This window comes from Neopsephotus bourkii, unplaced genomic scaffold, assembly GCF_033783945.1.
Source record: "Neopsephotus bourkii isolate Nb327-2 ecotype Australia unplaced genomic scaffold, CSIRO-AGI_Nbou_v1 NB_1462, whole genome shotgun sequence".
Classification (NCBI taxonomy): Eukaryota; Metazoa; Chordata; class Aves; order Psittaciformes; family Psittacidae; genus Neopsephotus; species Neopsephotus bourkii.
The window spans coordinates 424,884-445,127 of record NW_026901939.1 but is presented as its reverse complement, the minus strand read 5'-3'; the positions used below and the strand labels follow the sequence as shown (position 1 = coordinate 445,127).

The window sequence follows — 20,244 nt, the reverse complement described above, 5'->3', positions numbered from 1 at the left end:
TAAAGGCTTGTGCAAAATCAGTGCAAGCGGAGGCGTGGGGTCCGCACCAACCTTCCAACCCTGTTGGTTTTGTCTTGGTGCATTGGGGCTGTGTACCTCAGCCTGATGCACTGCTCAAGGGGTCTTTACCAAGTGGCAGACGTCCACTTTAAGCTCAGAGATTGTGAATTCACCCCAACTTTGCTGCAGAGAGGTACCTGCAGGTGCTAGCTCCGACCTCTGAAGGGGGGTTATAGCTGGTATAATATTCATATCTTTTAATTCTTACAATTTGCTGACAGCAGCCCTTTGTGAACAGGGCAAGACACAAATTCTTGGGTTTGCCCGAAGATCAAGAGAAGCAAGAGGGAAACTGTTGCAAGTCAAAGCATGCAATATATATACACATAGGAGCTTGAGAAATGCCAGGTCTTGACTGAATATGGAGAACAAAAGGATGGCAGAGTTCAAATAAGGAACGTCGCAGCTGAGTCGGGAACTGGAGAGCTTTAATGAACCCCAAGCCTTTGCTCATAAATCACCCACTACTGAATCTCTGCTGACTGTGTCTTGGGTTTCGAGCTTCTCTGTGGAATGGGCGCTTGTGTCCCCATTGTGAGATGCCACCGCTGCCATAAACTCCCCACCAGACTTTGCAATCCTATGAAAACAGGTAGGAAATCCATTCTTTTCATAAGAATAAAGTGCCAAAGCATCAGAGGCCGATCCCTTGGGCACGGGTGAGTCCCATGGCCGTCAGCCTGCATGTAGGGATGTATTTCTCTGTTACTGCCCTGCAAAGTCTCTATAGACTTCACACCCTGGTGTGATGTGACCTCCTGAACAGAGGAGGCTGTTTTTCCTTTTCCAGCTGGTGTGTTTGAAAACCACCTCCTTCTGTGGGTATAAATGCCATGATTTGCCCAAAATCCAGCAGCCCACAGAGCCAGGTTCTCCCCAGTTAAGATTCTCCCTTCATTTACTCACACCTAAGGGCTAGAAACCTTTCTAAAACCTTCACAAAGGCCAAAGTCCATCTGGGAATCCCTGTGGCTGCTTTGAACTAGGTTAAGCATCCTTCCGAGAGCCCTCCCAGAGGGACAGCTCAGGGTAGTTCAGTGCCTCTAGGTCCTGGGTGACTTCTTTATTGTCCCCATGTAGATGAGGCCCCTCAGTGCCATGGGTTAGTGGTGGCCCCGGCAGTGCTGGGGAGCAGTTGGATTGGATGAGCTTAGCTTTCCAACCCAGTTGATTCTGTGATTGATGCAACACGGTGGTGCCTCCATCCATGAGCTCTGTCCTATCTACAGCCCTCTTCCAGCAACCTCTGCTAGGAGGGCTTAATCCCTCCTCCAGGCACTGCAGGACACGAGCATCTTCCCAGAGATGGGCAGTGCCCCAGGAGAGGACCTTGGGAAGACCAAGGGTGGTCAACCTGTGTTGTTCCGGAGCACACGGCACCAGCTGGTTGGGTATTTGGTACCCTGCTCTGATGGTGGAGGAACGTCGGTTATTTCCAGAAGGAACCAAGGAGAAAGCACTTAATGAAATGATCCTTTGGTGAGTGCTCCGAGGGTTGGACAGCGTGTACCCTGCCTGTAATCCCAGATGAAGGGAGGGGTGCTTTTGTTGCATGTGCTCCTATTTTGACAGATGAGAATGATGATTTCTCAGGTATAGCTGAAAAATGAATGCTACAAAGGGATGCTGAAGAGCTGCTTAGGGTCTGAGGAATGACAGGGAGGTGCTGGTGTTGTTTTATTTTAGCCTCCAATCCACACTGATGCTGAAGTAGCTACTGAAACACATCCCAGGCTAAATCTGCATTAAGTCAAATGAAAAGCCCTATGTCCTGAGCTTGTTCAGCCTGGAGAAGAGAAGGCTCCTTAAGGGGAGACCTTAGAGCAGCTCCAGTGCCTAAAGGGGCTGCAGGAAACCTGGAGAGGGGCTTGGGACAAGGGATGTAGGGACAGGCCAAGGGGAATGGCTTGAACCTGCCCGAGGGGAGACTGAGCTGAGCTCTGAGGCAGAAGCTCTTCCCTGTGAGGGTGCTGAGGCGCTGGCACAGGTCAGCCTTTAGGAGCAGAGAGGCCGATTTCTTCTGAGGTCCCTGAGATGAGACCTCAGCCACTTTCCTAAGGGCTCAACAAGCCCTGTCCCACATCGTTGCTAACTGGGCATTGAAGGAGGGTAGTGAGCCTGGCAGAGACACCGCAGCAGGAAAAGAAAGTGCCAGTGAGTAGATGGATGGCAGAGAAGGCAAGAAGAAGCTTGCCCTGTAGACAGACTGGCAGAGGATGGATTACTCTAAGCTGTGAGCATTTAATCCCAGGGAGACATGAATGGGAAGGAGGTTAATGGGTGCAGTGATACAGCAAAAAGGGAAAGCCAGAGAAGGAAGAAGCCAGGATGAGGCTCAAGGGAGTGTGTTGGATAAGTGTTGGAAGGAGGAGGCTGGGGAGGAGGTTGTCCTGCTCAGGGTGGGCTCTGTGGGTGTTTACACTGGGGAATATGGGCCATCACTTTATGTACTTCTCATTCTGCAATGTCAACCATTCAAAGGATTGCCAGAACAGAGCATCCCTCCTACAAAGGAGCAGCCTGTTTGTCGTTCACGCTCTTCCCCCACTCTAAAACCAGAAGTCACTGTTGTCAGTGGGATGTGGGTTCTCTCATCCCCTGTGCACCCTGGGCCCATGTAGAGTCACTGTAGAGGAGTGGAACCACACTGCAGAGGAGCTCCAGTGACTCCACAGGGAGTTAGAGAAGGACTCCTCAAGTTAGGTCAGTTGAACCTGCCCCCAACTCCCAGACCACGCCATGCACAGGGGCTTTACTGGGTGAAGGTTGGCTACAGAGAAGGGCAGAGCACCTCCAGGGTCTGAGCAAGGGCAGACGGTTTGTGGTGAGACTTCTGCTGCATGAACTGAATTCAATCTTGGTTTATTCCACCTTGTTTTTCCTTATCTCCTTTGGTCCTGTAGGCCTGACATGAGCTGCACCCCCGTGTATGGACCTGCACCCATCACCCGCATGCCCGCATCCACTGTTTTTACAGTGCAGGTTGCAGCTGGGCTGTGATAGAATGAAATCAAATGTCTCAGCTGCCCTGCACCAGTGCTCCCCTGACACTGACTCTAGTTTGGGTTTTCTGAGTTTAGCAAGTCCCATTGGATTTGGCTTTGATCAAAAGAGATGCCTGAACAGACACAAGTGAATGGGGGCAAGTGCTTGGCAGGGAGGATAAGGTGCTGGCAAAGGGAAGAGAGATGGAGTGGCTGGTCTGCTCTCTTCTTTTGGTCTGTTCTCTTCTGAGAGGGGTAAACTGTTGCACTGATTTTGCTCTATCAAGTGCCTTTTCCCTGGGTGGAAATGAGCTGAGTTTGGTTGAAGAAATGTAAATCCCCTAGAGTACACCTGAAGCGTGTCTCTTAGGTACCACAGTTGTAGTTTGGAACATGGGAAGCACAGGAATGCCTATTGAAAATGAAAGTAGAGGATGCCAAAGGATAAAGTTCTTCAAGAATGACCATCCTGGTGCTCACCTGGGCAGTCAAAGCCTTCTGTGGCACTTTCCCATTGCCCTGAGAATACCTGTTTTATCCCTTAGTGCCATGGGATGGGTGGGATGAACTGAAATAGGAAGTGCCCAGCTCCAAGATGAGTCACGAGCCAGAAACAGGCTCTAAAACACCATCATGACCCCGTGTCACTGAGTAAACCCACAGGCAGCAGCTCTGCTGGTACCGCTGGTGCCTGGCTTGCAGCTTCCACCAAAGGACACCCTCTCTGCTATGTCTGATGGTACAAGAGCATCTCCTCAAGCCTGCAGTGTACAGGTACTGCTGGGGCACGTGAAAGCCTGATCACAGATGTGGCATCTCTAACAGCAGCCACACAGTGCTTTAATGAAGCTTGCATAGCTGCGAGTCCTAGCCATCTACAATGGTATCTCCATGAGAATGCAACCATCCCCTTTGACATTCAGCAAAGTTAAATAAGACATCCCAGGGGAAAGAGGACAGAGCCATGTTTATGAAATTGGATTACCCAGCTCCCAGGCTCTGAGGGTTGCCTACACCTTCCCTCCTGGACACATTAAGGATAGCTTTGTCCCCCTCTTGCCTTCATTGAGTTCTGGCCAAGTGTGTGCTCTCTTGTCCAGTCAAGAGCACATGATGCTGCAAGCCGTTACTGCAGAAAGTGGAGTGGTTTAACCCTCCTCCTTGTTGTAAATAGGCTGTTAAACATGGAAAGGGGACAAAGGAGCAATAGCAGTGAGCTGAGGCAGTGGCTTATGTTGACAGTTTGATTAGTCTATTGGAAAGACTTCTGAGAGATTATTTAGTTACAGTGAGAAGAAGGGGAAGATTAAGACTTTGTGTCCTGCAGAAGAGGGCAGGACAATGGCTGGGGAGTGGGAATTCAGACCAGCAAAATGCAAAGGCACAAGTGTCAAAGGAAAAGACAAACGTCCAACGCTTGCTGCAGGTTCTCTGACACTGTCTTCAAATGCAGCCTGTGCTTGTCTGAAAGAGCCGCTTGAGCCAATACAAATGAATTCCTCACCCTTGGGGTAAAAGGATCAAATCCAGTGATTGCAGTGCACAGCCCTGCCTGGCTTTGCAAGGAGAATTCTTTTTTCCCCCTGTCCTCTGGGTTTTGAAGAGGGAGAGCCCATATGGCCCGTGTCCTGCTGTTATTTCTGCCATAATAGTCCTCGGCACGTATCGATAGTGGCTGCACTGACAGAGGCAGCAAAAGGAGGTGGATATGCTTGGGCAGCACTGGAGGAGCTTGGATCCAGCTGTAGTGTATGGGGGGCTGCTGGGAAATCCATATTATTCCTTATTTCCTCTCTAAACAAAGGTTGACTCTTCCATCAGGTTTCAGTATCAGGTGATACACACGGAAGGACATGGGGGTACTGTATGGAACAAGTTTAAGTCAATTGAAATAACATTATAAGTGCAGCTCACGAATGAATCCAAGTCCCTGGTGCAGGGGGTGGAGGAAGGATACTGGCTTCCCCAAATGGCTGCACTGGTTACGCTCCCAATGCGATAGCCTGTGATGCTGAAATAGTGCCCTCGAGCTCAAAGAGCACTGAGGAAAGTTCCTCTGTCCCCTGCAGATTATTTCTGGGTCTGGATCTGCTCTGTCCCTTTGTGATCAAGAGATCAGCTTTAAGTAGTTTCCAAGTGCTCTGCCTGCAACTCATTTTGCAGAAGCCTCCACAGTCGGCAAATGCCAATGGAAACCTGGGAGCTGCTCCCACCACCCCAAGCAACCGGCGAGTTCCCCCCCATGCCCTGCAGTGTCTGCCTTCGGAGCACCTCTTCCATAGCCTCAGCTGGGATTTGAGTCCTTATGGTTCAAGAGCAGACACAGATTCTGGTACCCAGAGCAGTTGTGCACGTCAAGCTGCGCCAGTAGCTCCTTCAGCAGCAGTAAGTGTAGTGTCGCCGGACCAAACATGGATCAGTTTAATGATCCATCATAGGCTTCCTGCATACCCTTTGCTTCTCTCTGTCCCCCATCCTTATCAGAGATAATATACCCTGGAGATAGCATCCTTGTCAGGCATTCCCAAAACTGTGTATTTGCTACCAGCATGGATCCTGCCCTGCACACCTGATCTGCACAGCAAAAGCTCTTTGTGTTGGAGATTGATGTCTTTTAGGTCAGGACTTGGATTGCCTCCTCTTAGCTCATGTGGACCATGGTGGAGCACAGAGCCAGAAGTGCATGGCTATGAGTTGCCTTGGCTCTCCTATGAGCAGTCCAGGCATCTGTATGTGTTGGAACAACAACCCATCACTGATGTTGGTGGAGATGTGAGGAAGAGCCATGCTGTTTCTGGATCTCCTGTCAGAGAAGCAGACATTCCTTTCTCACAAGAGGATGGAGAGCACCAGGCATTATGACTGAGAAAGGATTAAGGTAAAATTATGTTGTGGGCTCCCTGGGACAGGCAGCCCCATCGACATACAGCCTCTTATTCCCAGCTTGGGCCTGGATTTCTCTCCTGAGTTATTTGATGTGCTTCAACCCCAGTGTCCTGCCCACACCCTTGAAGGGACAGCCTGGCCCCGTGTCCTGTGCCAGTATCCACTCTCTTTGCAGTCCCTACGTCACCTTTAGGGTTGAACCTGCTGGTGACACAAGCGATTGCTATGGAGGGATCCAGGACCTGGATGCTCCTCAGATCAGATGTGATCCTTGTCCCTCTCCCAGCCCAGCCAGCGAAGGGAGCTTGGTCAGGTCCCTCTTGCTCCATTTGTGGGATTGAGAGTGGGGTCAGACCTGAGCCATTCACCTGCACTGGGGCCGGTTCCCTCCAATGTCAGAAGCCCTTTTCCTGAGGAGTCCTCACAACAGCAAAGGGCTTCGTACCAGAGCAAGCAGATCCCTCGAGATTACTCCAGTTTCCCCTTGTCTGAGCATGAGCAAACGAATCTGCTGTTGCATCCCTTCCATTATCCCTCTGCCCACTGGCGTGTGGATTAGTGTTGCTGCAGCAACAGCACTTTTGTGAGATGAGCCCATTCTGGGAGAGCTGCTCCAGTTTGGGTGACTCAGGGCTCTGTCATGGGCCTGAAAGTGATTTGGCATCTGCTTCCACCCCTTTGTCTTGGCATCTCACACGGTTTGGCTCTGACTTATTTGACAGCAAATGCTGGAAGGATGGGAATGGGGGTGGGCAGGGCTTGGGAGCTGGAATCTGCTTCTCTTCCTAATGAATGCAGCCTGAATAAAGTTGGTGACAAGGGTTTGTGTCCAGGAACTGGGCTCCTCTATTGTCTTGTGCATCAGATATAAATGTTATGTTCAGTAATGCCTGGTCAAAGCAATGTCACTCTCAGTTTAGAAAACACAATCAAGTGATTTGCCATGGGAGAGAATCTATTCTGCAGGGACTGTGATAATATTCTCCCCTGAATTTACATAAATGCATGTGATTTGCATATGCAAATGAAGGCTTCCAGGCTGTGACTGCAATAAACACAGCAAGATTTTCAGCACTGCAAGCCCTTGCCTCCAAAGAGAGCCACTGAGAGACCTGCTTGCTCCAAATCAGTGCATGCTGGCAGTGCTGTGGATCTGCGTGTGCCCAGTGTGTGCCCACAGCCTCCACATCAGTTGGTGCTGCTGCCCCATCCCACTGCCAGTCCTGCCCGCGAGGTGTTCCCAGCAAAGCAATAGCCCAACACTTGGATTCACCTTCCTTTCCCACCTCCTTCCCCAGTGCTGGCACTGATGGAGGGGCATTTCCTGCTAGGGAGGGAATGGGAGTGATGGGACACTCCATCCGCACATCAAAGGAAGGAAAAGACACCTCTCCACTCGGACCAATGGAGATACTGGTCATCCCCTGTTGGTCAGTCCATGGGCCTCCAGTTTGGGGTGTTACCTTGGGAGGCTTTGGTGGTAGCTGACCTCAGCAGTGGTCAGTGTCAGCTGTCTGGAAATCACCCACTGTGAGCCACCAGCTTTGGCATTGAGGAGCATCTGTTCAGTTCTCAGATACTATGGGAACATCCAGTTCAACTGGGAACATCCAGTTGAAAACCTTGGATGAGAATTGCTACATCCACCTCACTGCCCCATAACCTGGGGTGTGATCTATGATGGGCTGCCTGTCTTTGGAAAGCCCTTCATTGTACCCTGAGATCAGGATTGAAGATACCAGGGGTGATTCTGCTCCTATAAACAGCCTGAGGGTACCCAAAAAGGATGCGTTTTGCCCAAGAGGAGACAGTGGATGCCATGGTCTTGTACGGAGCGTGGCTCTGGCCACTCTGGGCAGTGTAGCTGAGACTAAGGCACCCCGTTCTGCTGCAGCTGAATGGACTGGATCTTAAAGTGCTTTCTGTCAGATACAAAATGGAAAAGCTGAGTTGGCTCTTCTGTAAACCAGATCTAGAATTGGTTCAGATGGTTTATGGTAGTGAAGAATTGCACCTCTGCTATCCCATTTCCATGGAGCAGCACTCAGAGTGGTTGGGTGCTGGGCTCTAGAAAGATGTGGGGGACAAACTACTATAGACATTGCAGATAATGTTGAACTGGCTAATGCACTGGGTCTGCTCCAAAGGTCAATGTGGCCGCTGTTCCACTTCCTTCACAAGTAGTCTCGGTTATGTAGGTGTCATGGTTGAAACCCAGCCAGCAACTAAATACCAAGGGAAACACCATGAGAAATAAGGCAAGGGTAAAAGGTGGCTTTGCCCAGTCTATGCAGGTTCCAGTATTAAGCCAGGCCTCCTGCACTGGGCTAAGCAAGTTAGTTATTGCAGTGTGGGTAGGTGGAGAAGCACTGGTACTAGTGGTATGGTGGGGAGATGCCACCATGGCAATGCGTGCCTGCCTCAGCTCTGGGAACAGAAGCTCTGGAAACAGCAGTGCTGAATGGAATGCTATCATTCCTGAACATCTGGGAAGCCTCATCTGTGAGCTCTGGAGATAAAAAGCTGGTTTTCAAGACCTAGACTATTTAGTCTGTGTAGATCACGGCGCTATCACCAGTGTCTCCCTATTGTCTGGCTGTTCCTAATTCTCCTTGTAGTGCCTTTGTGCAAGCTCATTTATCTGATCAAAGGTTGAGTAAAGGTTGCCCCCAAGGTACAAGACCACTATTCATAATAAGGCTGTGAAGACTGCAGACAAGGCCCCAGCAGACATGGGTTAAGACTCCTTCGGGGAGTTTGGTAGAGCTTAATTCCCTAAAACTGTGATCCTGACCATTGTACCACTGTTGCCTTAGTTAGAGGCAAAGGCTCCCTTTTTGTAAGGTCTTATGTCAGCTCCCAGGCTCTTTAAGCTTTCTCAAGCAAACAGAAGCAACAAGCCATGCCCCACAGAAGCCCCAAAGGAGATTTTCATTTGTTGAGGTCTTATTTTCAGGAGATTTACAGGAAAAAAAATGAGCAAACTGAAAAGAACAGTGAAAATGCACAGGTAACCATCACTTGGTGTAACCACATAAAACAGAAACTGGATGGATTTAATAAAAAACACATTAAAGGTGAGTTTAAGATAATGAGGCCAGAGCACATACAATGCAATAGTTAATTCTAAAAGGCAATTGAAAGTCTTTTGCACCAATGAAGAAACCCAAACCAAGCATCGTTTTGAGAGCATCAGCAGTATTAGGAGATCAGGTGAAAACCGAATCAGTGAGGAGGGAACCGCACAGCTGAGGCATGGGATAGCTGTGGTGTCCCCATGCTGGGATCTGGGCTGGAGGCTGAAGTGGTAAGCCCTACAAGACAAGAAATCATTGTGTGAGGCTTGCAGGTAAGCCTGGAGCTGTCTGTGTTGTACATGCAGCTGATGGGAGCCATCTGATGGACTGCAGGTGTTTCAGCTGAGACCATTGGCCTGCTCTGCCACATAGAGCTCTGCATGTAAACCCCAATCCGCTAATGTAAGGCAGTAGCTAAGATGAAGCTACGTGCACTGCATCTACCCAGTGGGTGGAGAGGAGCAAGGAGTAGGGGTTTGAGTAGCACTTGTTAGGACTCCTTTGGAGCTGTGAAAAGCCCTGGTGACATTTATCAAGGAACTTACTTACAATTCTTCACTATTTCTAGAAAATCACTGCAGGAAAACCGGATGAGTGTGAGACGCAGAAACGGGGTTGGAATAAAGAAGCAAACTGAGATTTTTATCACCTAACACGAACCCCTTCCGTTCCAAACTTGGAGGGTCAATTTGTTGAGAAGGTGGAGGAAGATCTCTGGTGTCTGAGGCAGTGCAGTGCTAGAAGGGCTCAGGAAAAGTGTTTCTCATTCAGAAGTGCAAGATGCAAGTACTGGGAAAGGTGCCAGGAGAACCTGATTAGATTTGTCAGGTTAATTAAAACCCCACGGGTTCAGAGAATGGTGAAAAAGACAAATTAGCAAATCAGGAAACCCATCTTTAGCAAAGGAGTTCGAAAGCTTTTTTATCAGAGCAGATTTGCTTATCAAAACATGCTTCTTTCATGCTCTCAGAGGTGGGAAAGGAGCTACCCTGACAGGCATGGTGCTCACGTTTTTGTTGTTCCACTTCTCAAGCTTGTGCAACGGAAGCCCTTTTAGCCAAGGGTCTCTCACAGTTTCTTAGGTGCCAGTGAGGTTTCCTTCACTAACCTGCAGCAGCACTAACCTGTCTCTCTACTTCGTGTGCTGCAGGTATGATCTGGAAACAGGGTAATGCGTTAGACAAGGGAGATGAGATACTCGTGTAAAGGATCATTGCCTGACCCAGTGCTTTGCAAATACCTTCTGGTTTGGGGTTGGTTCGGCATTTTTAAGGAGTCCTGGCTGTACTAGTCAGAGTAAATGATAAACCAAGGGTTCCTGGGCTGGAAGAGGTGGGGACTCTCAAGGTACTCCTAGTCCTAAGCTTTCTTTTCATAGGTATTATCATAGGAAAAACTAAATCATATGCAGTCGATGCACAGATAGTGTGAAAAAAGCTCTAAGTGTTAATCCCAACACAGTGTTTCTCAGCCTATGCCCCATCAGATATGGCCTTTATCCTGAAAGCTTCAACTGAACAACCTGAAGTAATACAGCCTGATATCAGAAGCTTTCCATTACATCCAGTATTGTTCTAATATTACCTGCAAACTGGAGTGATATTAAATCACTTCAGTTTGTAGAGACAAAATGAACTTCAAGTCAGCAAAAAGAACATTGCATCTGCCACCAGAATTAAAATTAAACTTGGAGTAATTTAAGGAACATGAGCTATAATTGCTTATCCATGTCCTATGTAAATTATAGAGCCAAGTTCCTGATGACTCCTTCCCATTGCAGAGCCTTCAGGATAATCATTGATGCACTGAGAGGTATTGGGAACTGAAGAGTGAGATTATGGATACAAGCACGAGCTGGTGAACATCAAATTTGTCTCATTCCAGCAACAGCCAGTGGGAAATAGGTGTCCTGTCTGCAGTCATGAGGTCGCTCTGGCTACCAACGGAGGGAAGAAACCAGATCATCAGACCTACAATAGACTTTCTGGAGGTCTATCTTATAGATAGGTAGCAGCAGACCATGCTTTGGTGATTTGCACGTAGTAGGATCCTGCCTTTCTGGGATAGAATTCCCATTGCAATCTTCTTGCTATAAATTAGGATATTTAGATGTAGTTTAATAACATTTCAGAGCTATGTTTTTAGGCTGAGCACAGTTTCCATTACAAGCCTCATACAGAGTCATTGCCTTTAGGAAACTGAGAGCACGAGTGTGCTCAAATAGGGAAAGAATGCCAGCCTCCTGGGTTTTTATTTCCAGGTCTGACTGTATCTCTAAGCCATGATGTCCACAAGATGTCATACCCATTTGAACACAAATAATAGCCACAACTCCACCTTCAAAAAGCCTCTGGTATGAGCATTATAACGTTGAAAAAGTGGTAATAGCTACTAAGAAGCATTTCTTGAACGGACAAAGGCTGTGACTTTCACCAAGGACTCTGGATATGTCCACATGGCTGAATGGCTGGGCTCTGAATCCAGAATTCCTTCTATTTTAATGCTCAGGAATGTTCCATATTTGAGATGCTGTCACATATTAAACCCAGCCAAACATGGGTCAGTGGGAAGATGGCAACTCGTAGCTGTTAAGGCTCCTGCTAGACCTGCCCTGGGTGTTCCATTCAGGCCTGGCAAACCTTCCAAAACAGGCTCCCGTTGAGCCAAATTGCCATAGATACCACTATGGCTCAACCCAAGTCATGCAACTCAGTTCTGCAATGCTGAAAGTGTTTACAGTGAGACTGACCTAAACAAGCACCACTGCTAACCCAACCAACTACGGTATCTCTATGTTAAGCATACACTGATTGAAGCAGCTTGGTTCTCACGCTGCAGGAGGGTACCGCGCTCTTGTTCACATGGGGGTTTCTGTCCCACAGAGTGTCAGCTACATGGTGAACGTGTAATTTAAGAGTTAGAAGTGATTTAGGGATCTTAGAGCCTCCGAGGGCTCCGACTGCCCAGGTCTGTGCAGGGATGGAGGGAGGGCTGGAGGCATTCTTACACCTCTCCTTGGCTCACACACCCAGTAGAGCAGTGACTGCACTACAGAACCTGGAGACCAACAGAGCCAAGACAGAAGCAGCAAGAAAGCATTAACTAAAGACCTGTTGGAGTGGCAATGGCTCATTTCTGGGCACAGAAGATGTGTAGACATAGCAGGGGTGACGAGTGACCATCAAGTTTCTCCTTGGCATGTGTGTTGGGCTGTATTTTGCCATTGTAAGCCTTGGGCTGTCACATGGATGAGAGCTGCTTGATTGCTTGGTCTTTGTGCAGTGGAGGTCTGCCAAGGTCCAAGGGCAGCAGCTCCTCACCTCCATGAGAACCTGGCTTAGGGCACACCACCCTGAGAAAGGAGGGTGCAGTCCTGCAATAATGAAGTCCCAGCTTGTGGCAATTGTCCCTTTATATATTGTTTGGTGCTACAGAACAAAGATTGGCTCTCATATTTGTAAGAGCCTTTCAAGAAGCCACAGGGTGCTGTTGAACTGCCCTCAGCATCCTCTTGGCCAGCTTAAATAAGCCCAGGTCCCACCACTTTTCCTGGTGAGCCATGTATCCCAAATCCTTTACCGTCTTGGAAGCACCCATTGGCCTCTCTCCAGTTTCTCTACATCCCTCTTGAGCTAATGCAGGACACTCCTCAACGCAGTATTACAGGTGCCAAATGCCAAGCAGGCAAAGATGCTGCCCTCAATCCTGCCAGTGCAGCCCAGCACATGGCTCAATGTGTCTGAGATGAGCCCAGCTGTGAGTTCGTGTTCCTGTGGGTAACCACCATCACCAGTTCTCTGCCTGCTCACACACGCGGCTGTATCAGTGGGGTGTGAAGTTTCTACCTGACCACATCAAGGTGAGTGTTGCTGTATAGCTGGGAAACGAGCCAGGTGAATCCCCTGGCTGGCAGCCTCCAGCAGCCCCAACACCCCTCAGCCAAGAGTAAGGGGTGGCCAGAAATAACCCCTGAATTCCCAATGCTCTTACATGGGGTGCTTCACTTTGTCAAGAGTTGCTTTTAATGAAAGATTCAAATGAAAAGCAACCAGTTCACAATTAAACTGTCCCCTAAAAGCTCTTTGGGACCACTTGCATTTACTTCTGAGTTTAGTTACAAGGATGGTAACTGCTCTAGTGGAAGGTGTCCGTGCCTGTGAGAGGGGTTTAGAAGTGGATGAGCTTTAAGGTCCCTTCCAGCCCAAACCAAGCTGGGATTCTGTAATCTCTGTCTTAAGGGCAGAAACACTTTTAAGTCTTTATGTGAGTCAGAGCCCATCTCCCTGTGTTCATCTGCCTCCGGGATTGTGTTGGCACTGCAGGGCGGAGTGGATCAATGGGGCTGGGGCATTCCTGGGTTATGTTTTGAGGGAACAACACTTCCTGATACTTAGGGGAGCGAACACTTTTCTCATTGCTCTGTGCTGTTTTTTCTAGGATCATTTTGAAGCTGTTACTGAGCCCAGGACTCCATCACACTGCACTCTGCCAGGCATGGGAGAGTGGAAACTAAGAGATGCTGCCTGCCCATGCTAACACTCTGTCAAGACCCGGGTCCGCAAGGAGAGGTGAGGGTTCACAATGCTGAGGTTCACAAGGCTGTATGTCTTCAAAAGCTCTCCTCTGGAAGTGATTGGGGCTGCCATACATGTCTGCTGTGCAGTACATGCAGCATGAATCTGACTTCCAGCTTGTAATGTTCTTTCTTTCATGGCATGGACTAACCATGGATTCCCACTAGCCATGCCTAACTATGGAAAAATCATAGAATCCCAGCCTGGTTTGTGTTGGAAGGGACCTCAAACTCCTCCAGTCCCAACCTCTGCCATGGGCAGGGACCCCTTCCACTGGAGCAGCTTGCTCCAAGCCCCTGTGTCCAACCTGGCCTTGAGCACTGCCAGGGATGGGGCAGCCACAGCTTCTCTGGGCACCCTGTGCCAGCGCCTCAGCACCCTCACAGGGAAGAGCTTCCTCCTTGTCTCCAACCTGAACCTTTAAACCCACAGGAATGCCTGTGGCTGTTATGTATTGACAGCTCTGTTCGGGAGCTGGGCATCACCCCAGCATCTCTCCCCATTACCGCCGGCATCACCACAATTCCCAAGTAGCTTCAGACAGGCTTTGGCACATGCAGGGGCAGCAGAGTGCAGCCACCGGCGGGTGCGAGCACCCCTCAGCAGCGTCAGCAGGAGAGGACGTGTGGGTTGTGTGTCAGCCTTTCCAGGTCGGAGGCTCATGTGCCAGGACAGGCTGCTGGTGGAGGTGCTTTGGCTCCGTTCACCAGACCAGGAGCCCAAGCACCACCTCTGGGCTTGCGTGGCAAGCGCTGTCATCTCCATCCCTGACAGACCCCACCACTGTCTTAGTCATTTTTCCCTAGAACTGAATGCATTTTAAGCCTTAGGAAGTTTATACAAGGGGTTGTTTTCCTCCTGTGTGGTGCTACAGCAGCTGGATTTGCAACAGGAAACCCACTCTCATGTTCTGATGCTATTTTGCTCCTTTGGAACAAAGCATTAAGGGCCACATGCCTATAGCAAAACACAGGCTCCAGGATATATATGTTCTGAACCTTCAGAGAATGAAAAAACCCCAAGACTGCCAAGAGAATGAAGGCTCCCATTCATCCCAGCAAGGTGAGACGCTGAAAGCTAAAGCAGACAAGTTACGTGTCACCTCAGACTACTTCTGCATGCAAATGGTTTGCACTTAGAGGGTTTTCTTAATGAGGAAGCAACTCTGGGGCCAGTGAGAACATGTTTTTAAGTTTCTATCTGCCTCTTCCTAGGGGCCCAAGGCCACTGGGATCCTCGGCCAGCTGCCAAAGCCTTCAGCTTCCCCTGAAAGGATTTCCAAGGGATAGAAATAAGATTTAATAACATGACAGCCAAAGCCATCCATTCTTTCAAGTCATCCGCTTAGAGGCTACCGAATGCTGGATGGGAAGATGCACGATGAGAGTCGCAGTTATAGGCAGTGACCTGTTACTACTCTGGCTTGAGGAACCAGGAGAGGAGTAGGGCTGATTTTTTACTCCCTGTTTACATCAATGTCTCCAAATCAGGCTCCTTCCTCCAGACAAGGGACACGCTGGAGGGTTTCAAGATTTCTTGGTGAATGATGCTCATGGAAGAGGGAAGCATTTGGTGTTTCTTCTCAGTCTATGGGTGGAGTTTTATCCCTTATTGTCTTTTGCAACCCCTGCCCGTGTATTGGCATCCTAGGAGTGGTTTCTAGTTGTTTCTTGGGCCATAATATCTCTGTTATCCTGCACTGACATGGGTATGACCATGGGCTATATTTTCATCTGAATTCTCTCAGGATGTTACCAGAAAGCTCTGGGTCCATCCATCAGTCCATCTAAATGCTGGACCCCCAATGACTCAGATATGTTCTATTGTCCATGCTGCCATTGGAGTACTTGGGACTAAAAACATGACCTCAAGTGTGATTAGTGTCACTACCATCCCTTCTGCTGGCATCTAACAAGGCTTTTGACATGACCCATGGTTGTGATACTAACCACTGCCCCTCTGCCCACTTTGGTTCCATTCGTGCCGTTCCTGAAGGATCAGGAAGAGCAGCAGTTCCCATCTCCACGGCCTCACTACATCTCTCCATCTCTTCCTTCCTTGCCTGTCTTTTAGCAGCAGCAACCCAGACCAAGTGTGTGGGACACAGATCAGAGAAAGCTTTTGTTGGCTTCAGCTCCTCTTGTCAGCACTCTCACAGGCAGCATTTAGGTGACCTTTTCCCATCTGTGCCCCATTTGTTCCTTTTCACTGCTGTAATAGGATGAAAGCACATGAAGAAGTGCTGGACCTGTGGCAAAATACCACTGCTGCTCACTGGAGGTTACATCTACAGTCCATGATACCCCTGGACCCTGCTCAGGTGTTGACTGGGGAAACGCCAGTTGGTTGGGGACAGGATGGCAGGGAGCTGTTAGCAATCCATCAGGCTGGACTGATGGGCTTTGCAGCCCAATGGCTCCACCTTCCTGCTCTCACCAGCCTGGACACTGCAGATCTGTATTCGCACCACAACGTTCTTCCCTTTTCATGCCGTCCATCCTGCCTCCTCCCTGTGCCAAAAGCCTCACTGCCTTGCACATAACGTTTCACCACTGAGGCCAGTGGCCTCATGACAGCGTCAAGCTGGAGGGCTGCTGTTGGGTTGAGCTCTAGATAACACAACCAGATGTCCAGCATCCTTCCATGGCTCCTTAGTAAAAACACAACTCAGAGCAAACCCTCAGCAGCACCATCTTTGTGCTTTTATCCCTTCCACCATACTGTCACTGGTGTCGTGCTTCCTGGCATTGTCTGACTGCACTGTGGAGCAGCTGGATTATTTCAGCCGCCCCTAAACCCATTTACAAGGTGATGAGGCTTCGTTCTCACTTCATTCACTTTTCCTTGTGCACATTCAGATGCTTCCTCATCTCTGCGGTTTTTCCCAGTTGTCCCAAATCAGGAATGAGCTGTTTTGATTTTGCTGCCAAAATATTTCCTATACAATAGACAAATACCCAGGAAGGTTGCACCAGCAGGACCAAGCACTATCTGTCAGCAGTCTTGGGTCCTGCAAGATGAGCAGTCTTCCTGAAGGTCCTGTACTCAGCAGAGATGGGTTTAGCTGAGGGTAAGGAAGTACTGGTGAGCTCTAGTCCAGTCTGGCCTGGAGGGGTGCAGGAGCCCAGTGCAGGGGACTGGGCTGATGCTCTACCTCGTCTTTGCTTACTTCCTCCTGTTTTGGGGCATATTGAACCCTGCAAGAGGGATTCATCCCCCGAAGTCAGCTCCGTGCCTGCCTATAGATCAGAGGATCAGCAAGACAACTGGAAAAGGATGCTTTCTGAAAGAGTATTTATCATGCTAGAGCACAGTGCACATAAGACCCCGGACCCACAGAGCTGTGATTCAAAGCTTACAGTAAGACTGAAGGAGATATTTAATTCTGTGTGCTATGGGAAGCATTGTCTCTGCCTGAGCAGTCAGGGAGCCCTGGCCCAGATATTTCTGCTCTTCAGCTCCCTCAGCTTTCAAAACCCTTCTAAAACCCTATGAAAGGCCCTCAACCCTATGTGGGGCATCTCATCACATCTTTTCAGTGCCGCAGAGACTCTCTGGCACTTTGATATTGCCAGAATCTCCAAAAACCATGCATGATGCAGATCTATTGAATGGAATTCTGCAGACAGCTTGTTCGACTCCCTCCTTTCCCATGGATACTGCTTGCCATGCCCCCGGTCTTTCTGTCTTACATGTCCTCTGTATTGTTCATTTGGGCTGAACTTGGAGGGATTTTGGAGAAGGCCAGGACATGGGGCAGCCACCTGCCTGCAGCATCTTCTCCTGAAAACAGGGAGAGACATTTTGTTCATGGGGATGATTTTGCTTCATGGGGAAAAACCCAAATCTTTTCATCAAGATTTCGGTTCCTCACCCTATGAGTCAAACCCCTCCTTGATTCAGGCATTAAATCCTGTGTTATATCAAAGCCTGAGGCAGGGCAGGAGCTGGTGAGACCCTGGGAGAGCTGATGTCACGGCAAGGTATCATTGCCCCATGCAGATTCTTGCCTTTAGATCCAGCCATGCAATCTTGACCTGGTCTACAACCCACCGCGTGCCCCCGTTCAGCCATGCCGGTCCCCAGATGAAGGAGAAAAGGAATGGAAGGAATCAAAGTGATGCTGCCCCTATTTCAGTAGGCTCCCCTGCCCCAGGCTTAGGTCCTGAAGTTAGGCAGCCACAGGCAGGGCGAGAAAATTATTTCATTCTTCAGGAAAACCTGCTGTGATTTAGCCATTTCATCAACCTGCATAGCTTTTAAACGCTTCCTGAGCATGGACTTCTCATTGTATTCCCAGTCTTTCCCTACTGGAAATGCACATTTTCATTCTCAAAAGCCACGGTAATAAGTAGATTATTAAGAAAAAAAATCAGCTTTTCCCTTTTGCTTTCTAAATACTCCCAGACATGGCAGTCCATTCCCAAGTTCACTCCCACCTACTTCTTGCCATCTCCATGTTGGCACTGAAAGGATCTAATTCAGTGATAATTCAGTGATAATAGAAAAGGCTTTTCTGGAAAGGTGAAAATAGCCCAAGAGTCTTAGTTCCCAAATTCCAGAATCTCCCTCTTTGCCATAATAGATCATTAGGCTACAGCCCCTACCTGGCACATACAGAAACTTAATGAGATATATTCCAATGAGAAATCCTACATGAGAAACAGAGAAATTAACTGAAATCTTCTGTTATGCAACTCGCTGTCTGCTGTGTTTCAATGACCTGAAATATTTGGTTCTGAATTTTTTTGTTCTGATTACATTTTGTTCATATATTTATGCATCGAGTGTTATCTCTATTTGCAAAATAACTAACTCAGGTTACTTATCAAGCCCATTATAAGATAGAGCCAGTTCTTTTAAAGATGATTTTTATTGTTGGTGCAAGGGGCGAAGTGACAATTCCATCATTCAAAAGAACAAAATCCATCTTGGAGGAATTTTACTAAGGAATATTTTCTTCAGGTGCCATTTGCGTTCTCAGCTTATTTGCCGGACTAAATTCACATGACAGAATACAACAAAAGAAGAAAAAGAAGTCCAAAAACTGTAGCAGCCAAAAAGAATATAGAATTAATGTGGGTTTTTTTTAAAGGATTGATTGCAATTGAAGGGAATTAAGAAAATCCCTGCTACGCAGTCATACGACAGCCAAAATTCCTATTGCACGAGAAAATAAAACCGCATCCTTTTACACCCGAAACAAATGTCTATGGCTACAGGGACGAAAATGGAGAAATTAAAGAGTGGTGGGGAAGACTCCATTTGTGCAAAGGGAAAGCTAAACCTTGCCCTTTCGAAATAACCCCCAAACTTTCCATTCTTTACCAAATTGGAAGAAATTATGCTTAGAATCAAACATGCAGTTGTGGCCAGCTCAGCAGGGCAAAGGGTGGGAAGGAAGGAACACGCATCCACACAGACCCCATAGCTAATAATTCATTAATTCATTAATCAAAGAGGGAAGGGGGGGGGGGGGGAGAAATCTTACCACCAAATTGGGTAACCGGCTAAGACCTTTGTGCCATTGAAGAGAAAAGACAGAATTAGTCCAAGCAGGTGGTAATCCATTAGTCCAGGCTGGTGCAAGGGGTGAATCTCAGCGAAGTTTTCAGCAAAACATGAAGTGTGAAAATGAAGAATCCCCCTCCTCCCAGGAAAAAAAACAAACACCCAATAGAAATCAATTCAAACCACAAGAGTTAAAGCAAGTCCCTGGTAGTGCGGGTGACTTTCTGCCTTGTCAGAAACACACCTCTCCAAGCCTTTTCCCTGTAGATCATCCAAAAGCGTCTATTAAAAAGTGCAGGGCTTGGGGATGTCAGCAGGCAGCCAATCAGACCGCATGGCCCAAGGTAAGGGATGAGTCTCAGCTCAGGGCTGTCAATCACGCTCTCCTCCCCCTCCACCCCACAACTTTGTTCCTCGCTTCCACAGACAAACCCTCTTTGCAAGAGACTTTTCTGGGGCACTCAGATTTTGGGTGTTGGGTTGGGTTGCTTTGGGTTTTTTGTTGTTGGTTTTTAATTTTTACTTTTTTTTTAATTTCTGGTTTTGATTTCACTTTGAAACCCGATTTTTTGCTTTTAATTTCACTTAGAAACCCAGGATGCACCGACTTTGCTTCTGGTTTGGCGTGCCAAGACTTTGCAAGGTAAGGATGAAGGGTGACTGCGATTGCACTTAATCTCACGGTGGGGGTGAGATAGACAACTTGTTCTTTAGATGGCAAGGGAGGTGAACATTAACCCTTGCAGGAGGCAGAGCTAATGCGAGCACTGAAGAGGCAGAATAACACCCTGATAGCGTTGATGTGAGCAAATCTGGTCCTAAATGTAAACGAAATATGCACTGCTCAGGTTTATTTGTGTGGGTGGGATGGATGGAGGGGGAAGCAGTGGCAGCCTGGGTTTCTATTGATAAGATGTTCCAATGCATGGCAAGAGTGGAGCAGGCAGATGGGAAGATGTCCCGTTGATGAATTTCTTGTGAAGTACATCTCTGGATGCAGAAAGATGGAAACATGATCCAAAGCCCACCTGTATAATTAAAAAGGAAATCACAAGCAGTATCACCTTTCTAAAGAGGTTGTGTGTTGCAGATAGACCCAACAGAGATTCTCCTTGAAAATCCTTGTTATGGCATAGAGACACTGTTTTTACA

At 48.2% G+C, this 20,244-nt stretch overlaps 1 protein-coding gene across 1 annotated transcript in view; it reads right to left on the bottom strand.

Annotated features, from left to right (window-relative positions):
- The window catches only part of WNT3 (Wnt family member 3), a 30,241-nt gene extending 10,828 nt beyond the window's left edge, over positions 1-19,413 (bottom strand). Inside the window, exon 1 of the mRNA XM_061368902.1 lies at positions 19,073-19,413. Coding sequence (XP_061224886.1) covers positions 19,073-19,152 — 80 coding nt within the window. The 5' untranslated portion in view covers positions 19,153-19,413. The remainder of the gene's footprint in view (positions 1-19,072) is intronic.
- Positions 19,414-20,244: the final 831 nt, after the last annotated feature.